The 13,083-nt window shown below is 51.6% G+C and overlaps 5 protein-coding genes across 5 annotated transcripts; all 5 read left to right on the top strand.

Moving 5' to 3' along the window:
* Nucleotides 1–97: 97 nt before the first annotated feature.
* Nucleotides 98–1,228, top strand: TbgDal_VII8620 (hypothetical protein, conserved; the record flags this gene model as incomplete). The annotated part of the gene is made up of 1 exon (XM_011776989.1): nucleotides 98–1,228. One exon carries the CDS (start codon nucleotides 98–100, stop codon nucleotides 1,226–1,228), a length of 1,131 nt encoding a protein of 376 aa, XP_011775291.1.
* A 1,775-nt stretch (nucleotides 1,229–3,003) lies between these two features.
* On the top strand, nucleotides 3,004–3,804 carry TbgDal_VII8610 (T. brucei spp.-specific protein; the record flags this gene model as incomplete). Its single annotated transcript, XM_011776988.1, has 1 exon — nucleotides 3,004–3,804. One exon carries the CDS (start codon nucleotides 3,004–3,006, stop codon nucleotides 3,802–3,804), a length of 801 nt encoding a protein of 266 aa, XP_011775290.1.
* A 10-nt stretch (nucleotides 3,805–3,814) lies between these two features.
* On the top strand, nucleotides 3,815–6,865 carry TbgDal_VII8600 (ATP-dependent DEAD/H RNA helicase, putative; the record flags this gene model as incomplete). The annotated part of the gene is made up of 1 exon (XM_011776987.1): nucleotides 3,815–6,865. The coding sequence occupies one exon, from the start codon at nucleotides 3,815–3,817 to the stop codon at nucleotides 6,863–6,865; it is 3,051 nt and encodes a 1,016-aa protein (XP_011775289.1).
* Nucleotides 6,866–7,415: 550 nt separating this feature from the next.
* On the top strand, nucleotides 7,416–10,463 carry TbgDal_VII8590 (hypothetical protein, conserved; the record flags this gene model as incomplete). Its single annotated transcript, XM_011776986.1, has 1 exon — nucleotides 7,416–10,463. The coding sequence occupies one exon, from the start codon at nucleotides 7,416–7,418 to the stop codon at nucleotides 10,461–10,463; it is 3,048 nt and encodes a 1,015-aa protein (XP_011775288.1).
* A 718-nt stretch (nucleotides 10,464–11,181) lies between these two features.
* TbgDal_VII8580 (RNA-binding protein, putative) lies at nucleotides 11,182–13,017 on the top strand (the record flags this gene model as incomplete). Its single annotated transcript, XM_011776985.1, has 1 exon — nucleotides 11,182–13,017. The coding sequence occupies one exon, from the start codon at nucleotides 11,182–11,184 to the stop codon at nucleotides 13,015–13,017; it is 1,836 nt and encodes a 611-aa protein (XP_011775287.1).
* Nucleotides 13,018–13,083: the final 66 nt, after the last annotated feature.

Genomic DNA, 13,083 nt, shown 5'->3' with positions numbered 1-13,083 from the left:
ATGGGGTCACCAAGGGTCAGCAGTGGGCTATCCAAGCGTGAAAGGGCAGCTGGACGCCACCATTAACGACTCACAACAAGGCAGTCAAAATACCCAGATGCAGCCCGGGTTGCAGATGTCACCGAGAACGGGTGCAGCTGATCCCATACAAGTCTATGGCACACCCTTCTATGAGACCATGCGTTGCGCATGGTTCGTAATGGGTTTTGCTGTGGTTACGTGGACGTACACGCTAATGGCATCCTACATGGCACAGTCGCAGCAATATAGAGACAGGGCAAGTGGCGAGCTACAGCAGTTCCTCACAGCATTCCATCAGCGGTTTATCGCAACAGTCGTCTGTGTGACGATCTACCTTGCGTGGCCAATTTCAAACATTCTGATTGAGATTGCGTTGTGGTTTGTGCTCATCATACCTTGGCTCATCTACAGAACTATGTGTAATCCCGGGCTTGGTAACTTGCGACCGGATGTTCCCCTAGATGAGATGCCGGGCTGCATCCGCCTCGACATGTTCTTTATGGATTTTGTGGATACAAGGCGGCTCGGCTTCTCAGACAGCCAATGGCGGCTGCTCACCGGAACGGGCAAACCATTTTTCGCTTCATGTGTTGACGAAAGCACGATTGATCGTGATCCATCCATGCCGAGCCTTCGGTATGCCTCTAACTGGGCCGCCGGGGCCCAACCCGGTTCGTACCCACAGGTACCCATGAGCCCGGGGCAAATGCAGCCCCACGGGCAACAGCTACAACAGCAACAACAACAACATGTGCAGCAACAACTACAACAGCAGCAGCGAATGATGCAGAGCAGTATGACGGGTGACGAGGCTGAGGGAGGGGAAGTGCATGAGCGCAGTCGCCGTCGCCGCAGGGATCACAGCAGACGGAGGGGTGACCGCAGTCATAGCCGCGGCGGGGCGGAGACGGGAGAAACCATGGAACCCTCCGGCTTTGGAACTTCACCGGGGCGCTCTGTTACGGGTGAGGACGAAGCTGATATTCAAGCGGACCGCGGGCGCCGCAGCCGCAGCCGTCGGAGGGGCCACCGCGATGGCAGCCGTAATGCTCGTAGTGGAGATTTTAATGACTGGGATGACCAAAGCGGTGGCGAGGGTGGGCGACGCCACAGTCGTCGGGGGCGCAGCGAAACCAATAACAGTACAATGAACAGCACGGGCTTCCTTAACCCTCAGGACATCGATAGGATGCTGAATGAAGTGTAGCGTTCGGAGCGCTGATCACATATGTCCACCGAGATGGGTACAAATAGAGAGAGGTAAGAGCGGTGAAAAGGAGGAAACAGAAATAATAGAAGTTATTTTTAAAAAATGGGGGCAGGCGTACCGCACACATACACATGCGTAAAGATAGAGGGTCTTTAAAAGAGGAGAACGAGATAGAGAGAGAGAAAGCGCGAAGAAGCAGTGAGAAGTCGAAGTGGAACTATAGAGCTTGCACATAGAGGGAATAAGCAAAGACCTCATCATAGCTGCAGGGACCCAAAGCTGTTAGTGCGAACGGGAATCGCAGACAAGGGGGTCGTGCAGCGTTTGCATTTATAAAAACAGGGAGACGAAAAGCGGTGTTACACTCTCTTTCAAGAGGTAGGATGCTCATTTTCTACGGTGTACAACCCCCCCCCCCGTTTTCCACCTCGGTTGCGCACACTTATTCATTTTTTGTTACGCTGTTATTACTTATATTCACATGAACATAAATATATTTATTTATGTGTGGTTACGTGCTTATATGATTGTATTTGTGTAGTGTTTAGTGTTTTTTTTTTTTTTGAGAGGTGGGAGGGGGAGAGTCGAATTTAGCTCGTCCTCTTGCTTGTCCATACGCATGTTGTTATGAGACATGCTGGAAGTTTTTGCCTTTTTTTTTTTTGCGTGTCACTGAGGTCGCGTCGTGCACGCCCAAAGATGTGAAAGAAGGGAAAAAAGGAAAATGGAGGGGGGAGAGACGCGGGTGCTTGAAGTATAAAAAAAAGAAATAACTTACATGGCGTCAAAGGGGGATGTGTTGGGAATTCAAACCGATATGATGAGAAGAATAAGAAAAGGAGCGGGTAACAAGAAGCAAAGAAAAAAACGGAGAGTTTATGGATGGTGGTGATGTTGTGGAAACTCGACCATGACGGTCGGTTGCGGCATATTAAAAGTAGGCTGGGACCACTTTGAACTGTAAAGCTCCAGATTCTTATTTTTTCTTTCCGCGCTTTACGACACTTGGCGTGATCTTCCGTTACCCTAACACGTTTAGCCCCTCATCAACGGGTTTCTACCTTCTCTCTGAAAATTTGCTGCGTGTGCATGTGCATAAACTAGTGGCTGACAGCCTGGAAGCGGTCTTTCTACCCTATATCTTCCAACTTTGCTTACATTCTTCCGACATATGTATGTGTAGATGTATGCATTACATATATATATATATATATATATGCGATAGCCGCACATCTGCATTGTGGACCGTCTTCCTGCTTTATATTACGGGCGTGCCTATTGGGACTCTTTCCACATTGCTACCCTTCCCCTTCCCCTTCTTTGGTGTTGGTGTTGTGCTGTTTTTTTGTTGTTGTAGTTGTTTTTTTTTTGTATTTATGTCAATTTTAACCTTTTTCTCTTTGTTCTGCTGGTGCTCCTAAATGTCACTGGTCATGTGAAGATGTTGTCGTTTGTCTACCTTTTTCTTCACCCGTGACTGGTTTGTATATGGCTTGATTATGGCATGCGGGCGTTTAACTGTTATTACTTGTGTATTTGTTTCCCTCTTCTCTGGTTACAGCAGAGGGAACGAAAACGAAGCAGCCAAAATTGTGGAAGAGGTTGGGGAAGCAAAAAAAAAAATGTGATAAGCAAAGTGGGCAAACGATAATTGTTTTTCTTTTTTCGCAAAAGGGAATGGACGGTGGCTAGCACAGAGGCGAGATCGTAAGAGGAGGAAGAGGAAGAGGAAGAGGGAAAATAGGTTGCTGCTGGCGCCTCCGACCGGCTCGATGCAAAAGGGCTTTTTGTTGTTGTTGTTGGTACGCTTTATTTCTCTCTTGCTTTCTTCGTGCTGTGGGAAGCGCAGCGAAAGAGGGGAAAAAATAAGGAATATTCAGCGTTTCTTGTTTTATATTATTATTATTTTTGATATTATTTATTACAAGGGAATGAAGAGGGTACATGATATACATATTATCAAGTGGGTAAGCAGACGGTCCGCCGTCACCTGCGCATGTTTAGCGGCTCTGCACTCCCACTTCGTTCAAAGTGTCGTGCAACTCCAGTCGTCACACGAGAAAAGGGCCGTTTGTTTGGTGGGAAATGGCATCTTTTGTGTGTGTGTGTGTGTGTGTGTGTGTGTGTGTGTGTGTGTGTGTGTGTGTGTGTGTGTGTGTGTGTGTGTGTGTGTGTGTGTGTGTGTGTGTGTGTGTGTGTGCCTTCGGGTGGTTGTTTCCTTTTTTGATTTTTGTCTGCTTCTTAATGGCAGTTCCGTGAGCGGACTGGAAGGTACGCATTTTTTTTTTTCATTTCTTCTTTCAGTTCAGTTGTTCGTTAATTGCCCCTGTTTGTTGACATTCACTTCTTCTTCTTCCACCTACACTCCTCCTGCCTTACCTGAATGTCTTGACCACTTTCCACACTGCCATTGCAGTGGAACTGAACTGTGGCCCGCTAAACGTGTTTCACACATTTTCTCTTTCGGGATGTTTGTCTTGTTAGTGCGCTGTGATGTGGTTGCTCTTTCCTTTTTTTTTTTTGTTAATCCCGTTATCAACCCTCCGCACAAGCCCAAGCACAAGAAAAAATAAAACAAGCGGCATGAACGCATGCAACAATAATACTGGCGGCGCCAGTCCTGCAATCAGGTCGTACGACGGTCCAACAGGTGATGTAAATATAGCATTCCTTCACCTGGTGGAGAAGCAACTTCTTCCTGTCGCACTCGGATGCGGGGAGGGAAAACACTCACAAAATTCATTAATGCCTCCTTCAGTCATTGAGAACTCAGCCATTTACAGGGCAGTGGTTAACTACGCACGAGAAGAGGCTGCCCGTAAGAGCAACGATGGTGACGGGCCGCATCCTCACAATATTGGCCGCGAAGGAAGGAATAACGAGGGAAAAACATCTGCCGTGGCGGGAACAAATGCGACACCTGCCGTAAAGGTATCGACAACACTGCTGGAAACCGCAGGCGTACCGGCAGCAGCGGCGCGTAGGGGTGTAATTCCGCGTGACCCTCTTCTTCTTCGCAAACTTCGTCGACAGCAGCAATCCCAGCTGCAGTCAGGCACTGGAATGAGCGGTAAAACAATTACTTCCTCGGTGCCGACAGCCATTCACGGAGGTTATGGCGAGGAACGCCACTGCAGCAGCAGCAGCGGCAGCAACACCGTTAGTAAAGGGAGTACCGAAGAAAACATGTTCCGTCAAGAAGTGCAAGTCGGTTTGCATTGGAGCAAACGACCACTAAAGGCGATGACATCTACTGGGTGGGACGTCTTCCGTCAACAGATAGGCATTCGCATAGAAGTTGTGGCTCGCCGCCGCCACGGTTCCTCCGTCACTGGCAATATCAACAACAGCGGTGGTGCTGGTGCTAGAAATTCTTTAGCCACCGCTTTCAATAGTGAAGCATTACAACCCATACGCTGCTGGGAGGAAGCCCGTCTGCCTTTGGCACTTGGTACGGTGGTGGCTCGGCGATTCCTTCTGCCAACACCCATTCAGTCGCAGTGCGTCCCGGTAGCCCTGGCACCTTCTGGTGTCGATGTTGACGCATCCCCACCATTGGGAAGCGGACGGATCGATGTACTTGCTGTAGCTGAGACGGGAAGCGGGAAAACAGCTGCTTACCTCATTCCATTGCTCGCGACAATTGTGTCTCCCCCGTCGCGGCTCAAAGGTGACCGCAGCGGGAAGACAGGTGACGACGGTGGTAACAGCAGCGCTTTTAGGAAATGTGACGAGGATCGATTTGCATCCCAGGGTCCGCTGGCGCTCGTGGTGGTTCCCACACGTGAGTTGGCTGATCAAATAACGCGAGAGGCACAACAGTTGGTGAGCGGAATTCCAGACAACGAAATGAAGTCGCTGCTGCAGCACGAGCGCCCCGTTGTCGTGCCTTCCACTGAAGGGAAGCGGAGCAACGACCCACCATATAATGCACTGGATGAAATACGTGTTGTGAAGATTGTTGGGGGCGAGCGGGCAGATGCACAGTACGAGGAACTACTAGCCGGGGCTCATGTTGTGATCGGAACTGTGGGACAGCTCGAGGCATTGCTACTGCAGCGTCTATTGGCACTTGGAAGTGTAGGCATCGTTGTGATGGATGAGGCGGATCGCATGCTCATTGAACAGCAGCAACAACAGAGTCTTATTGCTGTGTTAGAGCGTTGTCCGCGGCCGCGGCAAACTCTCATGTTCACCGCAACACTTGGTAGTGTGTGCGAGGGGATTGCAAATAAGTATTTTTCACTCGATGGATACGTCGTGGTGCGTGTGCCGCACAGCTGCTCCACCATCGTGCAAGCGTTTGAAGTGGTGCCGAGTGTCCCGGATACGTCGTCGACGGTGGAGTTCCATGACAAAGAGGGAAATAAGGAAGTGAAAGGAGATGATGGAAGAAAAGCTCCGGCAACGGAAGGTAAGAAAAATGGGAAAGGGGGACCACAGGTAAGTGAGAGGCGTAGGAACCCATTGGTACACCCTGTAAAGTTTTCCCGTCTTGTTAATTACTTGGTGTACGCCACGCCACCCATTGTGGTGTTTGCCAATGAGAAACGGACGTGCGATGCCCTAGGTAACGAGTTGAGTGCTGAGGCTTCACGGCTCATGAATTTGGCGGACACCTTCCCACTAGAAACCCTCGTTGGTGAGACACCGAAAGCACTTCAGGCACACAAGACTCAGCGGTTGCCTCGGCATGGCCAGTCCTCATCGCCTTTTGACAATCTGCGCTCCGTGGCAGTCGTCCACTCAGAGCAGTCGCAGGTGCAGCGGCAGCGTCTCGTCGACGCTTTTCGAAGCGGGGGGCGGCGGGTATTGATCACAACCGACTTGTTAGCCCGCGGTCTGGACGTGCCAAACGTCATGTTGGTGATAAATTACGATATGCCCTCCGTAGTTCAAGCTTTGAGCAGTGATAATGCCAGTCGAAGTGACGGTGAAGAGGGGGCGGTACAGAGGTATATCCATCGTGTGGGGCGTACAGGTCGCGCAGGTGCAAGTGGCGTGGCGGTGTCCCTTGTAGCGCTTCCGTTAGCACTTGTTCAGAGGGCACAGCAACACCTTTCCCGTAAAGGCAATAAAAGTGGCTTCAGTATCGGTGGGGACGGGACGAATAAGCAACGCAGCGGTGGTGGTAACGATTTTGTGCTGGGAAATGCGTCACCAGTGACTGACACATGGTCCTCTGAAAAATCCCGGGCGCAGAAACGGGACCGGTGTGAGCTGACAGGATCGAGAGCAGACGCAGACACCGAAGATCTGTTCCCGGAATTGCAACAAGACGATGGAGAATATAACGACAGTGATGAAGATGGCAATGTTGATGGCGGGGGTGACCAGGGCCGACCGTATGGACGCAATGGGAGGGCAAAAGGTGAGGAATCGCTGACACGGCAGCGCACGGAGGGAAAGCAAGCTACGAACCACGCACGGAGTCTGTTTCAATCTGATGAGGCGGTGTTACAGCCGCTCTGGGCTTTTCTCGTAAGCTGTGCTGAGGCAAACTGCACAACACCCGCGATCGGCTCCGACATCATCCAACAGCAAAAGTGCCGTCAGATTCAGATTCCTTCCGTGCTCGCAGCCCTCATGCAGGCGTGTGCTCAGCGCTCCCCGCATGGCACCATCACAACTTAACGTATTACCGTTTTCCCCCTTCCAGCTGGTATTTGTCTAAAAGGAGAGGGAAAGCGGGGTGCGCCCGTCTGTGCGGGTGCGGGTGCGGAACTCTTTTCGGGCAATATGCCGCAGAAGGTACCATATTTTAGTACTTTGATGGTGGGTGTACTTACGCTCCGCGCTTCCGAAACCTGATGCGTACCGCCTCCCTCTGACCATTCTTATCAAAAGGAAGAAAAGTAATGGAGAAGAAGGATGCGTATATAGGAGTGTCATGTGGTTTTTGCACTATGAGCGTGGCGCACACAGTTGACTTTTTTTGCTCGCCCCTCCGTTGCATATATTTCCATCATTGCATTTTCTTTTATTTGCTCCTATGGTTTTTCTCACTCCACCCTTCATGCCTTCAATCGCTTTGCGTCACTAACTTAGTAGGAAGGGGAAAAACCGGGGGACGTCCGGCTACGTGTACTACCCTACGAGCATAAGAAGAAACTCAGAGGAGCACCGATTAAAACGGGGGGGGGGGTACAGTGAAAGAAGGTTGGTTGTCGTTCTGTCTTTTCAGATGGAGCAACATCAATCCCAATCCCATCCACAACAGCAAAGCCAGCAGGTGTGGAATTCGCTTGATGACCGCGTGGAGTTTTTGCTCCGGCGCGTAGCAAAACTCACAGAGCAACGCCAGCACATTGCACAGGATATCGCACGCAGTGTTATAGCCGATGGCGGAAGCCTCTCATCCAGTATCGAGGAAATCAAAGCTGTCTCGTGTGGTCTGCTTCCGCAGTTTGCCGATCGCGGGGCTGGGCTCGCACGACACATCGCTATAAGTGCCTCTTTGGCGGAGTCAAGTTCCAGACGGGTGAAGCAGTTAGACTTCCTTCTTAGCCGCGTGCGGGCCGCGCGAATGGTTGCGGACTCCCTGCAGGAGATGAGACGGTCGGTTATAGCGGTGCAAACCATGATCGATCGCGATGAATTGGAGAGTGCTGTGCAGTTGATACGTAAGTACGAAGAGGCAAGCGGAAAATTGGGTGGCCGCAGTGTGTCAGCTCGCATTCTGCTACGTGAAGAGGAGGGAGAGGATGAACACGGTGAGGAAGTGGTGAGCGGCGTGGAGGAGGAAGAAGAGGAAGAGGAAGAAGTGCAGCCGGCGGTGAAATTACCATCCGATGAACAAATGGAAGAAAGAAAAGAGACAGTGTCGGCAGTAACCGTTGGGGAAACGCTTCAAACGCAGGGAATAGGTGATGAGGGCGGTGTCCTCGCCTCCACCTCATCGACTGCTGGAGGCCACGAAACAGCGGCTGAACCGCGGGTAAAGGCAGCTGCAAAAATGAGGAAGAAGGGTACTTGGAAAAAGGGCTCCAGTGGTTTCGATGAATACGGTGGAAGAGCCGCACACAATGATAACGACGTCACCGCTAATCGCGGGGAGGTTGACGATGAGGTGGATCGCATTATCGTAAATGCCCGGCAGACGGTTCGCGAAAAACTCATGAAGAGGTTCTACTCAGCAAAGGTTGTCAACGACAAGCAGACAATAATGGACACTGTGCGGCTGCTTACGCTTCTCGGGTTTCGCGACGAGTGTTGTTGCATGTACTGCTCGTGGATGTGCGAACATACCATTGTCGCACTTAATAAGATGGTTGAGCGTGAACTGCGAAAGATCGATGACCCAAATGAAGCGGGCATGAGCCATTTAGCGTTGGTCTCTGCGGGGCTTGACTTGGTGGTAGCAACCTTCGAAAATGAGGAGGAGTTTGTTCTCGAAACGTTTGGGGATGCTGGACTTCTCTTGCTTCTGACGGAGCTACACAGCCGGTCAACAAGTCAATGTGTGCCTGTGCTAAAAGACTTCCTGAAGAAGCGACAGGAGGTACTGCAGGCGGTAGACTGTACGAATAACTCTCCGTCACCTCGTGGGGAAAGTAATGATAACAGTGGCAGGAGTGCTGTCACCTCACCGCGTCAACCCCGTGCCCTTCAAAGTCGCGGTACAACACTGGATCCGCGTCGTACAGATCAAATATTGGAGGAGATGTCCCATCTCGTATCTTGCTACCATCTTTACTGGACCTTTGCTCAGTCCAAGCAGCAGGAGTGTACTCAGCGGGTGCGAGAGAAGGAGGGAGGAGCACGAGAACAAAACGATGGTATGAATCAATCGGCAGACTCCCTGTGGTCCTCGCGGGATAACCCTCTCATGACTGCTGTGCAAGAGATACTTGCCATTTTTGTTCCCCTTCAGACGCATTACTTTGAAGCCGCGTTCCACCAAGTACTGCAGATACAGTTAGACGCCATTAATGCCAGCAGCCACGAACACCCAATGCCTTCAACTACGGCTGCCGTAACTGCAGGCAATAACAGCACGAAGCAACAGGTGAGGTACGGATCCACAACCTCAAACAAGGCAGCAGCAACTTTGATGACCGGATTGGCTGCGGCCATATATAATTCCACAACATCGGGAAGCAGTGCCAACACCGGTGGCAATGATGCCAGTGGTATGGTTGGTGCCCTTGTGAGCAGTAGCGTAAGTGGTGCTGGGAACAACTCAGGGATTGCCGTGATCGATGAAGACTTTCTTAGTTCCACCAGTAGTCAACAGTTGGCGCCGATCACACTTCCAGACGATGTCTTCTACTTTCTCCGTATATCCTTGCATCGGGCTGTGAACACAAAGTCCACGCAAATTATTTCGGCGGTTTTCATTGCCTGCGGAGAACTTGTCCAGTCCCAACTAATCCCCACTCTGAACAGGTATACTACACTGCCCCACACCACACAGCTCCAAAAACTTCAAACAGTGCACCAACAGCGGGCACAGCAGCAGCAAGGGCACAACTACCTGTATACTGTCCCAACTCGCATTCTGCGCTGGACAGCGGCAACACAGTGTACGATCACATATATACGTCGCTTTGCAGACGAGTTGCGGCAGCTTTCGCGCTCGCAATTCAGTGGAAAGGATGTGCTACGCTTCTCGGAACAAGCTGATGATATGGACGGCACTGCCCGTGAGTTATCCACAGGAATGCAACAAAAGCTAGAGGACTATGCGGAACGGTGTTATCAGGCGCACCTCGCGCGGCATATCGAACCATTTGCCACACTCTCTTACGAAATGACAGAGGATGTGTTTTATCAATATGAACTAAGCGACCCATGGGTGCAAGCGTTCATCGCCGCAGCAGATGCTGCTTTAGCACACTTTGATACCTATCTTGACCCACGCTCCTTCGACTTGCTGCTACTGGCCCTTGTCAAGCGTGTCGTATCGGTGGCGCGTTCGTTGCTTCTCCGCAAGTCCATCAGCGCCTATGGCGCACTTCAGGTGGACCGTGAGGTGCGGACATTCCGCACCTTCTTTACTGGTCGAGCGCATGAGGAACAGCTGCGGGAGCCTTTCATTCAATTGATGGACATGACAGCGCTGCTACTTTTGGATCACCCACGCGAGGCGGAGCAGAAACAGGACCAGAAGGCGTTTCAGGGCGGGGGGTTCATATACGGTGGCAACGAGCTTACGCCGGATGAGAAACGCCGTGTTCTTCGCTGCCGCGTGGAGTTCAAGCAGGAGGATATTGACCGCCTTCGATTGTAGGGGTGTTTGCCACTCCTGTGGTTACTTCAGTGCATTTCGGGCGAAGGGGGGGGAGGTGCTTTTTTTTTTTTTTTTGAGCCTTGGTGGAATCCAATGACAAAAGGCACAATGCTTATCAGATTTTGCATTACCGAAGGCGCGGGGGCGCCTTTGTTGTCAATGCTCTTAGTGCTGCTGTTGGTTTCGTTCTGATTCGTCAGCCGCCGTTGGCATCCGCATTTGCCGTTCCGATCGCATGGGTGAAACGGATTGAGTGTTCCCGTGTTTGCGTTTGAATATCTGTTAACACATATGTGACCACGTGTCTGTGGCTGTCCCAGCACGGTAGCTTCGCTTCGTAACACGCTACTGATGCCGTCACTTCGTTAGGTCACTGCTGTTTCTTTCTTCCTGTTGATTTACCCTTCTTTTCCGGTTGTGAACACGAACTACGGGAATGCTTGCACCTGTGAATCTATCGAAACGATAAGTGCTCACTGCAGATAGGGTTGTAAGTTTAACCGCTCCATAAAACTCTATTGCAAGCTTAACGAGCCAGTTAAGGGAACCAACTAGACCAGTCCTAGTTGTTCACTCCACCGCGGTTCGAAGATCCTGGGAGGCGTTGCGCTCTGGAAACACCGCGGCGCAAGGAAATTATCAAGCCCATTACAGGCACACACGTATTTGGCTACCTTTACAGTGGGACAAACATTATAGCAGTTTCCCTCATCAGCCCATGCCAAACAGTGATCACAGCTACGGCTACGGCTACAGTGGTAGCAGGGGTGGGAGCAACAGTGCCGGCGCTAAGCGGGAGCGCTCGACTAGTCCGAAGGGCAGCCACAATCGGCATTATCATCACGGCAGTTACCACCGCTACCGTGACTCCGATAGCGGCCGTTCATATCACAGTGGCCGAAGTGGTGACGAGCCGCAATACGTCATCGCAGCCTCCGCACCGTGTCTGCAGGTACCGTCCGACCTTCCCGTCGATGTCGCAGCCTTCATCGATCTTGTTGCATTTTACATCGTGCAAGGCGGCCCAACGGCGGAGGAGGAAATTATGCGACGGGAGGCGAACAACCATCACTTTGCCTTTCTGCGTGGTACGTGGAAGGATCCACAGCAGTTGTACTACCGCTGGCGACTGTACTCGTTGTTACAAGGCGATACGTTGTTAAAATGGCGAACGGAGCCGTTTCAAATTGAGCGGGGGAAAGATGCCTACGCATGGATCCCACCGCCGCCGATATCGAGTGGACCAGAGTGCCTCCTTGGTGCCTGCACCGGGGGGCCTCGTGAAACGAAAGGTAAGCCCACAGACGGTAGTGGACGGAGTTCGAACGCCTCTGCAGTCGGCGCGGCGCGTCCGCAACCGTCGGCCTTGTGGCTCTCGCGGATGTGCGTATCCGAGGGCACCTACTTTGTAGCGCTGGGGAAAGAGGAAGTGGAGAAGTGGGAGAAACTGCTCTCAATGGACCACATTGTGGAAGAACTGGGAGGAGTGGCGACTACTTCTACTACTACGACTACGGCTCCCCCTTCGTCATCATCGACTGCTGGATCCTCTGCCACCTGTTGTGGGATGACACTGGAGGAACGTATAGGTAAGTTAGCTGCGTCGTTGCTGAGTGGTGAACGCATAGCGGAGCGCATGGTATTCGCAGTTGAGCACCAAAAGGCCGCACTGCACTTGATGAGCTTTATCCTTGATGAAGTCGTACGGCTAGCCTACGCATCTGCCGACGCAGTAAGGGGGAACGGCAATACCAACACCACGGTCGCTGCGAGGACAGGGAGTTGCAGTAGCGGTGGAAATTCATGTAGAAACCCTGCTTTTCTCGCTGCCGCCCGCTGCTGCATGTGCTTGTCATACCTTTTTACGCTGAATGATATTGGAAGGAACTGTGGGGCACACCCGCTGTTAGATGAAGATGTGGCCAATATGGTGGCATCACACGGTGGTCATCAAGGCGGGGGCGCAAATAAGCCAGCGGGCAGTGGGAATAACAGTAGGGGAACGAGTGCGGACCCTTCACTTGTGCCTCCCGCTTCCGTACTTGCAAACACTTCGGCACGTGGACCGCTGCCATTAATGCCATTACCCAACACAGCGGTTATAACGCCTACAGCCGCCAGCCATAGTGTGCGTACACTTAACCGTGCTGTAGAGAAAATCATGCCCACACTTATTGAAGCCACGTTGCTTGTGGCGCTCAACACGGTTCGGCAATATGGATCACTGCAGGTGGTTAAAGCATTGGACGCTGACAAAAATGAAGAGAAACCCCCCGGAGTGGAGGGGACGGAAGGAATTCTACCGATGGGTACTGACCATACCGCACACCTGCATGTGCAGGCCCGAATATCGACCACAGCCGTTTCCGCTGATGTTATGGACTTGAGGAAAGAGGATCGAGACGCCGTCTGCATGATTGGTCTGTTGCTTTTGTCGTGGTTGAAGCAGCTGTGCTCCTCGTGGTCCGATGGTGATGTGATCGGCAGCCGCTGTTGGAGTACGCTGGCGTCGAAATATAATTTTCTGGTGTCGCAGACGATTGAAACAACGTAGTTTCCGTGCTAATTTATTCATTTTCTTTGGGGGGGGGAGTGGCGGCGCTTTTTAAAAAACAATGAG

Source organism: Trypanosoma brucei, chromosome 7 (assembly GCF_000210295.1).
Source record: "Trypanosoma brucei gambiense DAL972 chromosome 7, complete sequence".
NCBI classification, from domain to species: domain Eukaryota; phylum Euglenozoa; class Kinetoplastea; order Trypanosomatida; family Trypanosomatidae; genus Trypanosoma; species Trypanosoma brucei.
This window is presented reverse-complemented; position numbering and strand designations above follow the sequence as displayed.